Below are 20,382 nucleotides of genomic sequence, written 5' to 3' on the forward strand. Positions count from 1 at the left end.
AACTGAAGATGTCCCCGAACCAAAGATAGATTACGCAATCTACCAAAGATGTCCATGCAAGCTACTAGTAGCTCGCGATCGATGGTTTGGCGATCACTGGTCTAGAATAATGCATCTTTATCAGTTAACTGTCATCAAATTGCTTTAATGTTATCAGGGGTCTCAAAAGTGTCAGAATTAATCCTTTGTTGTTTGCAGCACCAAGCTTGCTGTCAGAAAATTTTCCTGATTTTAAAAACTGGAAAAGGTATTAGATTAAGCTAAGTCATTTGTATTTTTCTTGTTTTACTTTTGGTGTATTTCCCAAATTGTTTTTTGTAATACTGTTTGGTGACTCCAAATCTAAAAGTGCTCTTTTAAGAAAGTATATATTAAAATAGCAGCAAAGATTTCAAACTATATAAAAATAAGCATAGAATTATAAATACATCTTTTCGTAATACAGATAAAATAAGTTCTCTGTTTTCATATGAATGTATCTTTATATTGTTGTAAGCAGTGCACTGAACTGCAGGAAATATTACCTGCATAAAGCCTAAATATAGTGCTATCCATTAAAATAAAACATGAGAAAATGTCCATTTAGAGAAAGATTTGATATATGCAGAGAGGCCTGCAAGTATTTTTAGAAAATTCTGAGTCTGCTACTGAGCTTGAGAAATTTGATGTATGTATATTGACAGGGTTCATAGCGGTCCTTACTAGTGCTTGTAAGTCTCTATATTTGAAAATAAAATATAAAAGCCCTTATAAGTGCTTACTTTTTCTGTAAAGCATTCATTTTTTTAGTGCTTATTTTTTGCTTTTAGTGCTTTTTTTTTTTTTTTTTTTTTTTTTTTTTTTTTTAGCGAATGTACATTTTCCCCCCATACCATTGCCGAAACTAAATAAACAACTTTTCTTCCTTATATGGAACGTCAGATTGTGAATCATACTCCCAGAAATAACTTTTTGCCCCTTTCTCTGCATTAACATAATCTTTGGTGCGCACAAGTACAGACAGGTGCCTGTCGTTCTATTGGTCAAAGAATTGCAAAAGTGGTAGAAAATTCTAGTACATTCTGTATTCTTTTTGCTCCCACCCAATATTACACACGTTTGAATGTTATCAAAATTTTATTAATTTATTTTCTCATTCCGAGTGGTCACTTCATATTCGCGATTATTATGATCATTATGCTTATATTATGAACATATGTATGAATATTTATAATAATATATTTGCAGTAATTGCTGAAGTGTAGATAAACTTCAAAAATGGGTAAGTGTGTTTTAACACAGATTAGTTTTGTGAGGAATAATATTCGGAATGGCATAAATAAAGTAATCGAATAGTCAAAATAATTTCTTTTTTTCTTTTCTTTTTCCTTCTTTCTTTCCCCCCCTGCCCAATGCATTATACAGTACAGAAGTTGGGGGTTCTCCGCTTCTCTGCAAAATCTCTAATCTCGGGGTCACTTTCCAACCTAGATTGAATAGGACTAAAAGTTCTGCAATCTACCAACCCAAGTGAAGAATGATTCTATTCCAGAAATTTAATGCAGTCTATTCAAAATTAGAATGGAAAACACCCCAGATTGGTAAATCTCTTTATTAATTAATATGAGTATGGCAGGGATATTGTGCGGAGCGTGGCATGTCCTGCTCAGTGATAAATATGCTACATGGGCGCGTGACGGTGAAAACTGGACGAAGCAAAGAGGCGTTTTACTTTATTTAGTTATTTATTCTCCGAATACCTGCAGATGTTGATTCCAATTGCGTAATATCACGTGCGGAAGAATTAAGGCACACATATTGTGCAATAGCGTTTGCGATATTTCCCAGAGATAAAAGAGTTTCACTGTGCTTGCTAAGCAGATTATCTTTCAGTTCCATTTGGCTATTTTTTTATACGATGCACATATTGAAATGTCAAAAGCTTTATTTAGCTGAAAAATCTAAAGAATGACTACAATCTACCCCCCCCCCTTCCTCTTTTACCACTTACGCGCGACTCTCTGGAATTTTCCGAGTATGCTTTTACTGTTAAAGAATGACTGCATGAAGTAATTTTCCGGCTACTGATTTCAGAAAAGTTCCTTTTTTTTTTACTTAAATTACTTTGCTTGCAATATCTGTTAAGGGAAAACTGTTATACAATGAAAAATTAATGTTCAGAATTTTGATTAAAGTTAAATTATTTAAATATTAATATGAGTGGAAAAATAAATTGTATTTATTTTTAGGTCCTAAGCGAATATAATAAATATGGCATATTATTATTTATTTTCTCTATTTTGAACTGAAATTTTAGTCATTAAATCTTGTAATATAGTTTAGTTCTGCATAGTTTCCCTCCCTCTCATTGTAAACTAGTTCTGTAAATTGAACTATTATTTAAAATTAAAAAAAAAAAAAAGAAGAAGAAGAAGAATGCATTTGTTTTCCATGGTTGAGTAATGCTCATTCTCTCTTAATAAATACTGAATTTTTCGTATTTTAAATTACAAGTCTAATTTTTCTTTTAAGGTTATGCAGTTGTGTATAATGTAATTAGACAGGTGCTTATTTTTTTCCCTTAAAATGTGCTTGAAAAGTGCTTATAGGTGCTTATTTTTTTAACTAAAATGTGGCTATGAACCCTGATTGAGATTTAATAAAATTTTTAAAAAATCAGTTATTGAATCTTAATGTAATTTTTTTGTGTTTGAATTGATTGTAAATAACTTTAAATGAATATATTAGTTGATTCCTCAACTTCACTATTAAAAATTTGCTAAGAAATCACACAAAAATGTGCATTAAATTGAAGTACAGTAGATATGCCAAAGTTTGCTATGAAATTACTCATGAAATATTCTTTAGGTATCCTTGAGCCTCCTAAGCCACGGCCAGTCACCTCAGCAGCATTAGCTAGACGTCTGGTATCAGGTGCCTTAGGTTTAAAAGTTCAAACATCTAAGGAGCAAAGGGATGTTGAAAAAAAGTTGTTAACAGAAGCAAGAGGTGAATACTTTTCTCTGTTGCTATTAATTCCTCAAAATGTTTTACCACCAAATTAGTTAATGAAGGCATATCATATTTCTAATTTTATTTTAAGCAGTGTCTTTTATCTTGCTTTCGTTAAAAACTCTTCTAACCATAAACAAGAATTGCTGGTTAAAAATTGAATAATAATAATAAAAGATGCATGTTTGGGGTTATCATATTAAGTGTATAATGTACATTTTGTATTGAATTAAAATTTATAGGTTGAAAAATTTTATGTTCAAGTATGTTTGTGGAATAAATGTTGAGTGGCAACAAAATTGTGTTGAATGAACACATGGGCAGGGCTAAAAGCAATTATTTTAATTCATAGAGATGCCATAAAAGAGCTTCCAAGTAAATTCAGAAACAAAATAAGTGTAATTTGAAAAAACAGAACTTGGTGATCAAGATAATTTTTTTTAATGTTTAGAACAACAGTAGGGAGAGAGGGTATCTTTTATTATGTTGGATGATATTACCTGAATTCCAAATTATCTGAAGAATCTAAATTCTTATTAATTGTGCATGATATTCAAGATTTCCTTTATTCTGTAAAATTCCATTGACTTCTTAACTGTTCAAGTTGAATATAATTTTTGGTACCAAAGTTTCTGTCTGTTTTAAAAATTAATCAACTGTTCTTAAAGTATGTTAGATTGTTGTCATATGCCACAAATGTGTGTTATCACTGATAAGTAATCTTGATGTCTGTGCAGTATTCTTAATCATTGGATGGTTCTGTGAGTTAGTTTTATTTTTTGATTCTCTGTTGATTTTCAATGCTGTGTAATACATTTATTAAAATTTTCATTCTAACTGCACTATTATGTAACTTGTTACTGCTGCCATTGAATTCCATAAGGATTCTTATTGTTTCCCCTTTCTTCAAATGCTGTACAATGTGTTTTTGGAGTAAAATTATGTCATTTAAAATAATAGGTCTCTTTTATTTTTATGTATTTATTTATTTTCAATTTTCTCTATAAAACACATGTATATTCATGTTTAAAAATGTGGAGAATTCTTTAGATAAAATTTATCTTTTAAAAAGAGAGTTGAAGAAGTTATCTTTTTCTAAAATGGGTTTAGAACACATTATCTATTGCAAGATGCATCAAAAAATTGTATGCTAAAATGTTTTGGTAGGATAAAAAACATATTCTCTAGTACAGAATTCTTATTGCTAGTTTTCTTAATTACAAACATTAAATTCTTTTCATATTTAAGAGCTATTGTAAAATTTTCTTTTTCAAACTGCATAATAATATATATAAATATATAATAAAATAAAACTCGGAAGCAATGACCAGCAGGAATTTTGATGGCGTAGAAGTGTTGATCCATAATGAATAGGAAATTGGAGACGAGAGCAAATTAAATCTTCATATTTTATTTCAGCAAACATGTTGCAGCCACAATCAAGTTAGCACATTAATTGTGCCTATTCCAAAAATTTTACATTTTAGATAAATTTGATGTAAGAAAGAAGGAGCAGACAGACTGCAGTCCAGCTAGGGGAAAGCGTAGAAAGCAAGTGCGTTATGTTCAGGGTGAAATCTTAATTCAGACTGAGTTAGTTTTAGTTCTCAATGCATTTTGATTGGGTAGTTAATACTTCTGTAAAATTATTATTGGCTGCTTGAATTTTAGTTCCATTTACATCATCAGAATTACATAAGAATCATATGACATAAATTAGTCTCGAAAAGCCACAGTGCAAATAGAGGTTACTATTTTTAGAATAGAGAAGGGAAATTGATTTAATAATTTTAATCTTTATTTAAACTTTATGTATTCTTTATTTTTCTTGCATATATATTTCTGTAAAAATTCTCAAACTTTATATTATTATTACATTAATACTTCAGAAAATCTTTTTATTGAACTAATTCCAAATGTTGAATTTAGCAGTAGATTAAAATTTAATTGGTATGGATCTTTTGCATTTATTGCACAGATTGTGTTCAGACATATATTCTACTTGAAAATGTTTTGCTTTATTTTCAGAGAGAAAAAGGTTAGAAGCAAAACAAAGACAAGATATTTGGGATGGTATAGTGTCATGAAATGAAAGAATTACATTATTGTATAGATATGCAATTTATATGTTATTACTAGTGCAACTTAAAAATGTGACTGTTCATACTGGTTTTGAACTTGGCATAAATTTATTTTTACAAAAAATTAAATATGTATCAATTATATGGTTACCTGAATTTGTAATCTTGCAAGTTGATTTTTAACATTTTATTTATTAAAATGATGCCAATTTATGGAATTTATCAGTTTTATATAATATTGTATGAAAAGTTTATCATGTATGTATAAAATGTATTTTAAATGATTATATATTGAAAGGATATTTCAATGTTAGATTATTGCTTATGAAATGGCTGTTTTTAGCTTCTTCTTGAAGTTTGAGAAGTTCTAATGTGAATTTTTGCACTATGTCTCTTTTCGTTTTCGAGTTGAAGTTTGTGTTTTGAACTTAAATCCTTGAATGGTTTATAATGCTCTCTGAAATTAAAGTAACAATAACTACATAAATTTTAATACAGGGTGAATGTTTCTTCTTTATCCTTCTAAAAACTAAAGCATGAAGCAATGATAGCTTTAAATGTTTTTAATTAAAATATAAATTTACAGGCTGTATGTAAAAAAAAAAAAAAGGTACATGTTCTTACATTAGTTTATTATTTCCACATGCAGTTACCATTTAAAGGTAAGCATTTATTTGAATTTTTCATATGAAAAGATGTCATGCATGCTGACTTCATATGGGGAGAAAATATTGGAATTATTTTCATGTGAAAATGTGTGGTTTGAATCAATTTGTATAGCTTGTTTATGCAGACTGGAACAAATCAGCATATGTTATCCGTAACAGTGCTGTCATGTCAACATATATAGTACAGGTAGGGGGTTCGTAGCGGTCCTTATCAGTGGTCCTTATAATATATAATATTTGGAAATAAAATATAAAGACCCTTATAGGTGCTTACTTTTTCTTTAAAGCCCTTTTTTTTTTAATGAACGCGCAATTTTCCCCATACCAAAGCCGAAACTAAATAAACAACTTTTCTTCGTTATATGGAATGTCAGATGGTGAATCATACTCTCGGAAATAGCTTTTTCCCCTTTCTCTCCATTACCGTAACCTTTGGTGTGTGCGGAGAATACAGACAGGTGCATGTCATTCTATTGGTTAAAGAATTGCGAAAGCGGTAGAAAATTCTGGTACATTCGGTATTATTTTCCTCCCACACAAATACTACACACGTTTGAATTTCTGTCGAGATTTTAATAATTTGCATTGTCGTTCCACGTGGTCAGTTCATATTCGCATTTATTATGATTGTTATGGTTATATTATGAGCATATGTATGAATATTTATAATATAGTTGCAGTAACTGCTGAAGTATAGATAAACTTCCAAAAATGGGTGTTTTAACACAAATTAGCCTTTTAAGGAATAATATTCGGAATGGTTTAAATAATAAAGGGAAAGTAATCAAATAGTCAAAACAGTTTCTTTTTTTTTTTTTTTTTTTCTTTTTTCTTTTTTCTTTTTCTTTTTTTTTTTTTTTTTTTTTGCCTGTACGTTATACAGTGCGGAGGTTGGGAGATTCTCTCTTTTCTCCGCAAAATCTCAAATATTGAAACCGTTACAGTTTGCTGAAAAACAAGCAACAGACTTTTTTTTTTTTTTTTTTGTCACTTTCCAATCTGAATTGAATAGGATTAAAAGTTCTGTGGTCTACCAACCCAAGCGAAGAATAAGTCTATTCTGGAAATTTGACGCTGTTCAAAATTAGAATGAAAAATACCCCAGATTGGTAAGTCTCTTTCTTTTCCTTTATTTAGCTCTTTTTTCTCTGAATACTGGCAACTGTTGATTCCGATTGTGGAATATCACATACAGAAGAATTACAGCGCACGTATTGTGCAATAACGCTTGTGATATTTTGCAGACATAGTTAATTTTGATGTTCAGTCCGAGATTTGTTTATGAACACTTAAAAGAGTTTTACTGTGCTTGCTTAGCAGAATATTTTTCAGTTCCGTTGGTCTATTTTTATATGATGCACATATCGAAATGTCAAAAGCATTTATTTAGGCGAAAAATCTAAAGAATGGCTACAATCTACTCCCCCTCCTCTTTTTTTCAGTTACACTCGACTATCCAAATATTCAGCAATTTCCGAGTATGCGGGTTAGTTAAGGTTTTACTGTTAAAGTATGACTGTATGAAGCGATTTCCCGTCTTATGATTTCAGAAATGTTCCTCTTTTTTACTTAAATTACTTTGCTTGCAGTATCTGTTAAGGTAAAACTGTTATACAATGAAAATTTAGAAAATGTTCAGAATTTTAAGTTAAATTTAAATATTAATATGAGTGGGAAAATAAATTGTATTTATTAGGCGCCAAGCGAATACAATAAATATGCCTTATTATTATTTATTTTCTCTATTTTGAACTGAAATTAAATCTTGTAATATAGTTTAGCTCTGCATAGTTTTCCCCCCTCGTATTGTAAACTAGTTCTGTAAATTGAACTGTTATTTAAAATTAAAAAAAAAAATAATGCATTTGTTTTCCATGGTTGAGTAATGCTCATTCTTTCTTAATAAATACTGCATTTCTCATATTTTAAATTACAAGTCTAATTTTTCTTTTAAGGTTATGCAGTTGTGTATAATGTAATTAGACAGGTGCTTATTTTTTTCTTAAAATGTGCTTGAAAAGTGCTTCTAGGAGCTCATTTTTTTTAACTAAAATGTGGCTACGAACCCTGTCGTAAATTGACATGATACTGGTGTGAAAAACCGGTATTAAGTGTTTTAAGTTCCTAAACTGGACAGTGTGGTTAAGTGTAGGAATAATTGATAATGATCATTCAAGAGCTTAAATAAAGCCAATATTCTACTTTATGTGATGCCAATTAGCCAAAAAAGTAAGCATTATTCAAATTTCCTAACACATGTCATCCACTAGCAACCGAGTGGCAAAGTTGCTGAACACTAGTAGTTTTGACCTTGGTTTGACTGCTAGCTTGATGGGCATTTTTGTGGTTTTCCCCATGTGTAATGTGTATATAAGCCAGTTTCCCTTTGCATGTCCTCCACGAAGGCATCCATCCCCTTAGGCAGAAAGCCCTAGTATGCTTTGCTGTTATCTCAATAAACCATAAACCATCCTAATAAAAGGCAGTCTTTTTAAAACTAAAAAAGATAAGTAAATGATGTCACATGAATTTGGACCTTTATGATGAGTGTTCCGTCAAAGTACATTTATGGTCCTTCTCAGAGCAGAAAGTATTCATTTTCATTCAGTATGATGATAAATTGCTTGGTGATCATTATTTGCATATTGCTAAATAAAGCTGAAATATGCTGAAACAAATTTTTATGTAAAGGCTATAAATAGACATAATTTATTATTAAACACTGTTCTGTACTAGAACTAGATAAAACATTTGAGTTACTTAGTGAATTTTTAACTTGCTAAGTAAATTAAGGAAACTGAGTGTGAAACATTTAAGTATACTTGCAATCTCACTGTAACGTACTGATCCTTTTACCAACTGATTGCCCTTGCTAATTTTTTCAAACATTTCAACATATATTTGCAAAATAAAAGATTAAAAATATGACTGCCTTTTGAAGAAACTGACAGTGCACTTCAATTCAAACTGTAAACTACACTGGTCGTGAAAATGGAGGTAAATGAGAAAAAATATGCTTGCTAAGTTAATGATCAAGAAGCACAGATTGTTTCACGGAGTACCTACTGTTCAAAACTATTACCTCCACATCAGAATATACTAGGTAGAGAGCAGAAATAGAAAAATTACATAAAAATAGTTGAAAAGGGAAAAACTAAAGGGAGCCTTAAGGCTCGAGAAAGATTTGATTAGGAAAAGTCATTGAAATCATAATTTATTTTGTATTTTATAAAAAAAATTTTTGGTATTTTTATAATTTTTTTTATACACAGTACAACACTAAAGCAGGAAGTAAATAGGAAAATGATTAAGGATTAATAGTCTGCATGGTCGGTGACGCTAAATCATAGTGCAATAAAGTTATGGGAACTTGTGGAAATATTCAAGGGAGAAATAAAATCTGCAGGCACGATGTGATTCTTAAGCGAACAGATTGGTAACAGATGAGGCCTCTATTATGATTATCAGTAATAGCTGAGATAAGCTAGCAGTTTTATGGTAGAATGATAGGTTTGGCGTCTATCCTTTAAGGCACGGCTACTGGAACTAAAAAGATGGGAGTGTGTCCTATGCCATTTTTGCAGGTGGAAAGATTCTGTAGTCTCAGCCGGTGATGTCACGAGGTCACTTTTGGGAACTGTTAATAGCTGGGTCATATGCAGGATGTTGTTGTAATGCATGGTTTTCAATCTGTTCAATTTTAAGAAACAAATTTTGACTAAGTTTTTTTATAACTACATCTGTAGGTTTAATGTTGAGGTTCAAAAATCACATTGTTATGGATGTACCAGGCTGCATTAAGGACTTATTTTAAAGGGCTTTAATTTTTTTATATGAGTTTTAGTAGCAGTACTCCATATGATATAGGCATACATAAACATTGGTCTTATATAGGCAGTGTAGAGAAGAGCTTTGTTTTTAACTGATGGATGGCTCTTTTGAGCTAAAAGGTTGTAAGATCTGTCTCTTATTCCACATAAACTAAATTAAATCCTACAATGAACCTGGCGAATTCTCACACAGGCGTGAATAAATTACCAGCACAGAGAAGATGAAAAATAATGCTTTATTTAATTCAAAATGATTAACAGAAAGGCACGCTCTTTGTGCTTTACAATGGCACCATCAACTTGCGGTGAAACTGAAACGTAGAATATAGTTCAAGTTGAAATCTAAAATAAAATAGTGCTGGATTAGCACGTTCACTCGCAAAAACCTAACAGGTGTGATAATAATCCGAAATGGCCAAGAAGCTTACTAGCGTAACAGCGAGATAGCAACGAAACGTGCGCTGACTAGTAAAAACATGCTCTGATATAAAGTCAGAGATTTACCTATTTAAATACTCACTTCACTTAATTTTAAATTTACATCCTGGTGAGAAAATGTGAGGGGAAGTTGAGGCGATGCAAAATAAGTTAAACCCTACAAAGTTAGGTTCTGACATTCTTTGCTGTATTGAGTACAGAGTCAATATGAAGATGCCAGCGTAATTAACAATCAAATACAACTTCTAGGTACTTCTATGATTTAGACCAGGGAACATAGTCGTCATATAATCTAAAGTTAATGGAAAGCTATGGGAGGGAGGCATGTGTAAAGATCATGCTAGCATATTTAGCGACATTCATTTTGGTTTTCCAGGTAATGAGCCAGTGCTGAAGATTAGAGAGATAATTCTGAGCATTATGAACCAGTCGATCCTATTGTTTGTGTTGAGAGAGAATGACCAAGTCATCTGCATATAGTGCAAGAGTGACACTAGTAGATTTTAAAATGTCCTTAATAAAGATGTTGAACAGGATTAAGTCTAAAAGACTACCATGGGGGTCACCACTTAGGATTGGACAGGGTGCTTTAATAATATAATTAACTCGTACAGAGAAAGAACAATTAGTGAAATACGAGTTAACTATGTGAATTATTTGAGCAGAAAGATCAAGTCACACAAGCTTGCTAATAATACCCATATGCCAAGTCCTATCAAATGCTTTGGTGATATCAAGAAAAAGTGCACCGGTAAGCATTTTGCTACGAAAACCTTGAACTTCACTGTTGTCAGAAGCTGGTGCATGATACAGTGTTTTACTCAGAAACGAAATTGATCATCAATAAGGACTTTTTGGCTCCGGAGAAAATCATTCAGGGGCTTAAGTAGCACCAATTCATACATCTTTGATAATGAAGATGGGAAGCTGATGGGTCTGTAATTTTGAGGATTTGAAGGGCACTGATACTTTGATGTCATTCTGGAGAATATGAATTTGTAATTTTATGCCAGGACATCTAGTTCTCTGCTAGAGTCTTTGTGCTTTATTTTGTTTACGAATTTTGAATCGCAGTTCTTCTGGAAGTTAAGAAAAATTGGAGCGAAGTGTGGGTTTGGATACTTCTTTGTAAGCACTAGTTAAAATAAAAGTTAACTGATCAACTCCCTTTTTCATATCATCACTGGATTTAATTTCGAGGGCGGGCAAACTTTTATTTCTAGGTTTAAACCGAAAATTGTCCCAATTTATAGAGGTGGGTGCCTGAGGATTTTCATTAAAAGAACTACACTTAAGGTCAATTAGTACGGAGTTGTGATCCGAGGATAAGTTAATGTTGCAACCAATGCTGTAATTATTTATGTTAATTAAATACAACTGAACACAAAACTGTACTTCTCCACTTATTAGTGCCAGAAATATGCAAATTCAATGATTGACAAGATGGTGTGCATGGACGCATATTGGAATTCCGGTCTGTAGTGTCGTTTAATATGAATGTGCTTTCTGATCGTAATCAGTATCCAGTAGTTATGGCTCAAAGGCATCATTTAAAGGAAAGTCAAAAGTGGCAAATAATTTGTAGAATCAAGGGAGGTCAAACACAAATAGATGTCACCCAAGATTTGAATATCTCTCAATGTGGCATATCAAGAGTTTGGAGTCACTTTATAAGCACTGGATCACTTGATAGATAGTCTGATCAAGGATGACCAAGAGCAACAACTACATCAAAAGACCATTTTCTGTCGTTGTTGGCTCGAAGAAACTTAGAAGTGACTACAAGAGATTTGGTTTTAAACCTTCAGGCTACCACAAGAACTGGAATTAACCATTCTACTGCTGCACAAAAGCTTAACTAGGTTGGATTGTGTTCAAGAAAATCAGTGGTTTGTGTCCCATTCACTCCTGCTTCCAAAGGCACCCATTTAAACTGGTGCTGCCGTCATGTTCAGTGCAGCCAAGATGACTAGGCCCAAGTATTGTTTACTGAGGAGTTCAGATATAGTATGAACAGTGATTCTAGATGTGTTTTGATCTAGAGAGAGGAAGGAACATGCAACTTGCCTTCCCATGTCCGTGAAATATTCTATTTCCATGACCACTGTTTAATGGTTTGGGGAAGGAATCATGAAAAATGGCCTAGTCTGCTTATCTATTGAGGAATTTTTGTAACTGCTCGAGCTATATGGACAAGGTTTTGGAGCCATAGACTGTTTAGAGGTGCTGTTGGCCCAGAATTTTTGCTAATGGATGACAATGCACAACCTCGCCGAGCATATGTGGTGTCAGAATACTTGTAAACAGAAGATATCACTCAAATGGATTGGCCGTCTTACTCACTTGACTCTAACCCAATGGAGCATCTGTTGGAGCTTAAGGCCATTCCTTCCCTGACCCTTCAGAAGCTGAAAAGTTCACTTTTCACCTTCTGAAGTAGAAGAGTGGTGTGCAATTCCACAAAACGATCAACACTTATAAATTGAATTAAAGTCTATGTAATCAAGATGTGAGGTATGTATATCTGTCTGAGGTGATCATGCACCATATTACGAAAAGTTTTTCCCACAAGAGGTGATTTAATTTTTTTATCATTTTCCTATTTCCATAAATTTGGTTTTAATTATTATATTTTGTGAATAATCATAACTGCCAAGTATTGTAATATATGTTAATTTATGCTTTTGTTCAAATTTCTATTAATTTTTCATTAAGTATCAGTTACATTTTATTTCTATCATTATGCTTTTATTTTGATGACCAGTGTATTATTCAAGGTTATGTATTTTAATATTTAAAAAAAAAGGTAAATAAATAGTGGAAATAAATTATTTTAATCATTTTTAAAATAACTTTCAAGAATTTTATTTCTGAAGCTTTGAATTTTTCTCTGTAGATGTGTATGCTTCTCTTTCTGGTTAAGTATATTAAATCCATTTATGCCTGTTTTAATTAATCGCTGTAATATTATTAAGATACAGCTGTTGAAACACGTATTGTTGATTTGTTGTTCCCTTTGGAACAACTTAAAGGATTATACTGTTAAAAAGCTTTCATATGTGTACTGATATTCTTTTATATTGTATTAAATCAATAGTTGGGGGTTTTTTCCTGTCTCATATAAAATATAATTTTTGAAGAAAAATGCTGATCATTTTATAATTATACATAGAAATGCTAAGTATCATGGTAAGTGGAGCTTTTTCACTTTGAATTTTAGAATTGGTTTTGATATGTAAAATTCCACTTTAAGTATGCATTAGTAAATGGACTGTTAACCTTAAAGGGAATTTAATAACCTAATGTACCAATATTATTTATAAATGGAATTGATTTTATTCTGCACAATAAACTTGCTGCTTATGATCACATTTTTTAACTAAAAAAATGCTAGTAATGAGTTGTTAACTGCACAATTCAATAATTAAAATATATTTTTTCAATTCAATCTGAGAAGTTGTCATTTTAACTTATAATCATTAAGTTTTCTTCCATGTTGTATTTGAAAAAAAGTATGGAACAATATTAAAAATGGATCCTAATTTACACTTAAAGCTAAGTGAAATATGACCAGACATAAAGAAATCAATTTCTCTTAACCACTTGCCTTACGAATGTTTTTGAAAAAAATTGCGAAAAATCATCACTTTTTTTAAAATTTTATTGTTAAAGGCAAGGAAACAAAATGAAATATATAGGTTTTAAGTTGAATTTTGGAATTTTTTACAGGTGTAAAAGCATTTAGTTTTAGTATTAGTTTACTGTCTCGGGAAAATAAAAAAATTAAATATTAGTTATTGTATGATAGTTTTTGGAAACAAGGGACAACACAAAAGTGATACCTGACATTCTATACACTGGTAATCTGCTCTCTTTTCTTACTGGCTTACCTCTGGAATCTCTTTTACAGGAGCACAGAGAACACCGTCTCATTGGATTTGATTTTTTTTTTTCAGTAGCAGGAATAACGTTTGGAAAATGCCTTGAGGTTATAATCACTATCTGGAAAATCATCGCTTTCGCTATCTTGCATCATCACCATTATTTTACCAGAGTTACCAACTCTCCCGATTTTCAACCACTCTTCCACCAACCCGATTTACAATATATTGCTCCCGACTTTTTCTTATTCTTAAGATTTCTCACGATTTTTATGGAACTTGGCTTAATACTTCATTATATGAACAAGAAAAAAAAAAAAAAAAAGTGATTTTGGACGTCTGAAAGGAATTGAATTTTATCTAGATTATATCTAAAACAAAACCTTGCGAATCAGATGAAAATTTCTGCTTTGTGAGTGAGAGCATACGTATCCAGAAACGTAGTTCTCCAGTTCTCTAATGGGCATTGAGCTCCACTGCGTGTCATCTGGCATATATCGGCCAATGAGCACAAAGCAAGCTCAAAGCTGTTAGTTGTATGTTCTTTAGTTATTTCGTTCATCTTGTCCTGAATTGTGTGAGTACACGTGCCTTCGGGAAATAGTTTTAGAAATTATCATCTTTTGTTATGTCTGTGAGAAAGGTGAAATACTCGTGCACGTTTAAAAAATCATACACAGTTGACTTTCCTTCCATTATTTCCTCAAGGAAATGTAATAAATTTGCGATGTGTACCGTCTATCGTTGCAATTTTTCAATTTCGCATGGTGGAAGGGGGGGATGTTCTCAAACATGTGCGTACACAAAAACACAAAGACAACATGAGTTGTTTCGAAAAAAACGAAAAATTAAATTTTTCTTCGGAAACAAAGGACCGAAAAGTTAATATTGCAGAATGTCTGTTCTCTGCCTTTTTACTGGAGCACAACCTGCCACTGAATGCATCGGATCACGCTGCAGCTTTATTTAGAAAAATGTTTCCCGATAGTGAAATCGCTAAGAAATACTCAAGTGCAAGGACCAAAAAAGGTGCAATTGTTAAAGAAATGGGTTTGAAAAATAAATCTTTAGTTATTGATTGCATTAAAACAGCTCCGTCCTGCCTCTTTACGAATGGAAGCAACAATACCGATTCAAAACTGTATCCAATTGTTTCTTTTTTTAATCTAGAGTCTTCAGAAATTGAGTGAAGTTTACTTTCTGTCCCCACTTTAGAAGGACATTCGACAGGCTTTAATATACCACAGCTAATTATTAACACTTTAAAAGAAAATGCAGTCCCTCTGGATAATTTGCTTAGCACTTGGTGCCGATAATGTACCGGTAGTAATAGGCTTGAAGACTGTTGTTGCAGGCATCTTAAGAAAGGAAAATTCAGATTTGCAGATTATGAGGTGCACCTGTCACCTCTTAAATTTAGCAGCTGAAAAAGGGGCAGCTTCTTTGCCAATAAATGTGGATAAACACATTGTTGATATTTATTATTATCTTGAAAGGAGTTCTAAACGGAAGGAAAAATTGAAACAGTTCCAACAGCTGCATAACTAATATTAGTGATGACGCATTAGAAAAACTTTTATTAGTGAAAGCAGGCCTACTTGGCAATTGCTATGAACAAAATTAGGAAGTTTCTGAACAAAAGCAAAATCTGCCACTGTTTATAACATTTGTACGAAAACTGATTAAAGTGTCTTTTTTTTTTTTTCCTTTTAAACAATGCAAGTAATAAAAATGTTTTTTATGTGTAAGGTATTTTTGTGTTGCTTGCATTTAAGAATTAGTAACTATTTAAAGTTAATTTGTTATTAAAAACTATATTTTTAACATTGTGAAAAATCTCCTGATTTTTGAGTGTCTTAGGTTGGCAAGTATGTTTTACTTTTTTAAGCGCAACTATCATTCTTTATACATTACTAATCCACAAGCCGATGTATACTAGACAATAGGGAAAACGTGTGACCAGTTCCACCAAAAGAACCGCAAAACCAACAAAATTTGGCAAACTGCCAATAAAAGCTGACTATTTCCTCCAGGTCGAGTAAAACCATGATGAAACAAATCGTAACGAGAAATTCTGCTTCGCCCGAGTTTTCTTGGGATAATACTTAACTGCAATATATACGAACCCGGGATAACTTCAGATAATCAGGCAGGCGGTTAAACAGGTCCAAATTTCAGAATTAAAGTGTTATAACTTAAATTTTGATAATTAAAATGGTAACCAATTTTTGATCTATTTTTGTGTGCATGCATATTTAATACAAATAGCCAACAGTTTGTGAAAATGGCAAAGTATTTTTTTTTAATATTTCTATTGAGAAATCAAAAAATAACCATTGTAAAATGTAGTGGTAGTACTAAAGTTTTTCAGTTTTTGTTTAGATGGTTCCTGCTAGTCAAAAGGTTGAGAACCGCTGAGGGTATCAAAATTTACCAAAAAAAAAAAAAAATGGTTCATATTTATTTGTTTACTTTATTAAATATTTTTTCAATGTAATTTTAATTTGTTCAAGTTGCTTCATTTTTTGTGGTAATATTTTCTCTTTAATTCTATAGACAGACATAATTTCTTGTTCAGTTACAAAATTCCATTGTTCAAGTCCTGCAATTGCTGTGTTAAGCATTCCGACTAAGTTGTCAATCAGAATTTTTTCGTTTTCAATAACCTCTCTGTCACCAATTTCACTATCGGTAGCATTATTTTCTGGATCTAGAACCATACTACAGATTTTGCAGTCTCTTAATTTATTGATGATTGAGGCATTCTCATCAAAATGAAAATCTTTTATATCATCTTCATTTATTAACCTTTCACCACATTTCTTTACAAAATCCATTAGTGCGAAAATTTCACCTTTGGTTTGTGATATCCCTAAACCTTCATTATTCGGCGCTATTGCCTTCATCATCCTCATCATGTGAAATATGGTAGCTGGTCATAAATTATGCCACACATTTTTTAAAGTATGTGGAGACACAGCCTCCTATGGTCTTCCGATGCTCCACACAGCAGATTTTATGCTAAAATATTTTTGTATGATCTTCCCATTATTCAAGAAATTTAACATGGATTTTAAAAATGCTACTTTATATTTGCATTTCAGTGTGTGCGCTATTCTGATATCCATAGGCTGAATGATGGACATACAGTTTGGAAAAAAGAATAATATGGATGCATTATCTTTCACTAAAACTTAATTGAAATGTGTCAGGGCAATTTTTGCGTCTTTAGGTAAACCAACCGAATTAAAATGTTACCGAGCCTCGGGCATGAGATGATTTTCAAACCAATCATTCAATAACCCTTGCATCACCCATGTTGTTTTATTTGCATGATATATAATGAGGAAAATCTTTACTCCTTTAAATGCTCAAGGCTGTGTATTTTTCCCGATTACGAAAAGTTTACACTTTTGTGTTCCTGCAGCATTTGTGCATGCTAAAATTGTGGGTCTCACTTTGGAATCTTTGACACCAGTTAGAGCCTTTTCTGTAGAGGTTGCCAAGGTGTTTCGTGGTACCAGTTTGCGGCCAGAAAAAGACTAGTTTCATCTGGTTCTCACTATTAATGAGTTAAATGAATTCATCCGCAAATAGTTCAGCAGCTTCAGTATCAGCTGAAGCTTTTTCACCTGAAACTTTTAATTGCCTTTTACCATGGTAATTTTTTTAATTTGGTTATTCCACCTGTCAAATATTTGCATTCATTTTTTTAAGTTAATTTCTGTTGTTTCTGAAAATTTGTGTTCATTAAAGAACCTTGAGAGTTATGAGTAGTGGTAGGTGTAGAGCTAAGGTTCTCTGATACAAAAGTATAAATTGCACTAAGTTGAAATGACATAAGATTTAATCAGTGACTTAACAACATAGATGAACATATTGTGTCTGACTATGTAATGTTAATGAAATTAGATGATGGATAACATAGGAATGTACTTGATTGGTACAACAGGATTTGATCCTGCTTAACAGTCCATTTATATAGGCAGGTACTTGGCGATGTAGAAGGATAATCCAGAATGCTTGAGTAGATTCCTATTTTCACTGTACTGTTCCTTGTTAGGACTCCATACATCCCATTTCTACACCACGCTTGAGAGAATTACAGCTGCTGTCCTTGACGGCAAATACCATCAGAATCACGATGATACACTACCCTTTCTCTCTCCGTTGGGGGCCCACCAGCAGCCGAGTGGTAAAGTTGCTGAACACTGGTAGTTCGGTCCGAGGTTCGAATCCCGCAAACGGGCTGGCTGCATGACGTTTTAATGGTTTTTCCCATGTGTAACATACATATATGAGCCAGTTTCCCTTAGAAAGGCCTCCACGAAGGCATCCCTACCCTTAAGCAGATAGCCCTCAAGGCTTTGCCATAATCGCACACACACACTCTCCATTGGGAGGAACCTCCACAGTTATATAGTTCACCTTTTTTGCTCAGGGCAATCGCAAACAGGGAGAAGTGCAAATATCTGTTTCCAATGATTTCTTTATGAAAGATTTTGACTTCAGCCATTAGCATTGGACCCATCAACGGCATGCCCTCGCTGCAATACTGTCTGACCATCATTTTTAGCATAACAAATACTTTTTCAATTTGTTAAATTTTCCCTGTTTTCATTGTGAGTGGGGTGTCAGATTCCCCCAAAAATTCAATTCAGAAAAAGTTCCTTTTTCTGCTTTCTTATGTTATATACAGTTGATTTTCCCTTGCCATATTCCTTGAGATTTTGAGACGAATATACCTTTATCCAATTTTTTGTAGCAACTTTCCACTTTTGTTCCACTTTTTGTTTAACCTTTTCACATGGGCTCGAAAAATAGCAATTTGCTCGAAAAAATTTGCACATAGGTTATATACTGAAAAATAAGCGAAGTAATCAGAGTTGCCTATATTCACTTGTCACAGTATAGAGAATTTAGTGATTTAAAATATTCAAACATATCCTTCAAACAATATACAGATTTTCATTTTAACTATTATAATTATCCTGATATTGAAAAGCAAATTAAATACAGTTTAATTATTACAAGTGTCATTTAGAAAGCATTTTCGAGTTCCCAAATGAGTGTTATTGGATTTACACCTCTGTAAAATTCATTTCTGGAGAAAAAGAAATTGGTAATTGCGCTTGTGCTCCATTGAATCATTATTGAACAACACTAACAAAAATTAACCAATGCACGAAGTAGGAATTTTTTTAAATAAATTTTTCTTCTATGTGACGTTGCAAATAGCGTTTCCAGGCATGATCTGCCTTCATATCAGGGTTATAAGATCTTTAAATTTTTTAACCGCTTCACAGTTTTTGGTTCGGTAAAGAAATGTAGAAGCAAACACTGGAGGTTTAGAAAATAAAATCCTTGTTGAATTTCAATGTATTCAATAACAAAAATTTAGGTTTACCGCTTAGAGATATTATATATTACTTTTACCTTAGAATAGAAGGGAAATAGTTGTTCGTCTATTTATATTGTTGCTGCATTTCTTCTTTAAAAGCAAAATTGCATATTCAGGAACCCATTAAAATTTCAAAAAATAAAGATTTTTGTCGAATGGAGAAATATTTCTTCAGTTTTTATGATCTACATTTTCAGAATGCTAAAATCGCATTTGAGGTATCAGATTGTTATGGGAAATTTTCAGATCTCAAGCTTTTTATCGTTGCTTTCTTTCCGATTAATGAAGCTCAGAATGAAGATTCGTACTAAGTTGATGAATATTAATAAAGAATCGTACTGAGGATTAAATTCAGGGAACTAAAAAATAGTACACATCTCAACTACTCTATATATCCTTAGTATCCTAATACACTAACTACCAATAAGTATTTGGACACCTATGCAAATGACGATATCTGCGGTCCTAAGGTACGTCACGGACTCCGCCGGTATATATCGTGTAGGAAGCAGCATCGGCTTTAGTCGCATGCAAGATGCCTCGCAATTCGGAGCTCTCTGATTTCGAGAAAGGTATAATTATCGGGTATCACAAATTTGGCCGATCCTTAAGGGACATATCTAGCGATCTGAAGTACCCAAAATCGACAGTGGCCTATGTGATTAGAAAGTGTAAGGTGAGCGGTTATTGTCGGAATGTTCCCCGAATCGGCAGACTAACGAAACTGGGAGATAGAGATCGACGAGGGCTGTCCAGAGAAATTCGCGAGAATCGCACCCAACCGATGGCCCTCATCCGCGAGGAGTTTCAACAGGCATCCGGGAGTATTGTTTCAATGAATACCATCCGTAAGGAAGCACATCTGCTTGGTTTTCATGGTCGTGCTGCTGTCCATAAGCCCTTGATCACAAAGTCCAACCGCGTTGCTCGGTTAATGTGGTGCAAAGCACATCGAAATTGGACCGTAGATCAGTGGAAACGGGTTCTTTGGAGTGACGAATCAAGGTTCACCCTTTACAGTTCGCATGTCTGGGTCTGGCGTCTACCTGGAGAACGTCTCCTGCCAGCATGCATTGTGCCAACAGTCAAGTT

General features: G+C 32.7%; 1 protein-coding gene across 4 annotated transcripts in view; it reads left to right on the top strand.

Annotated features, from left to right (window-relative positions):
• LOC118192786 (coiled-coil domain-containing protein R3HCC1L) overlaps positions 1-13,456 on the top strand; it is a 79,598-nt gene extending 66,142 nt beyond the window's left edge. For all 4 annotated transcript variants that reach the window (XM_035363808.2, XM_035363816.2, XM_035363804.2 and 1 more), the window contains 2 exons: positions 2,848-2,988; positions 5,020-13,456. In XM_035363808.2, the coding sequence (XP_035219699.2) occupies positions 2,848-2,988; positions 5,020-5,078 (200 nt within the window). In that variant the 3' untranslated portion in view covers positions 5,079-13,456. The remainder of the gene's footprint in view (positions 1-2,847; positions 2,989-5,019) is intronic.
• Positions 13,457-20,382: the final 6,926 nt, after the last annotated feature.

Source organism: Stegodyphus dumicola, chromosome X2, assembly GCF_044657685.1.
Source record: "Stegodyphus dumicola isolate Sdum_Otavi_A_Nest chromosome X2, ASM4465768v1".
Taxonomy (NCBI): Eukaryota; Metazoa; Arthropoda; class Arachnida; order Araneae; family Eresidae; genus Stegodyphus; species Stegodyphus dumicola.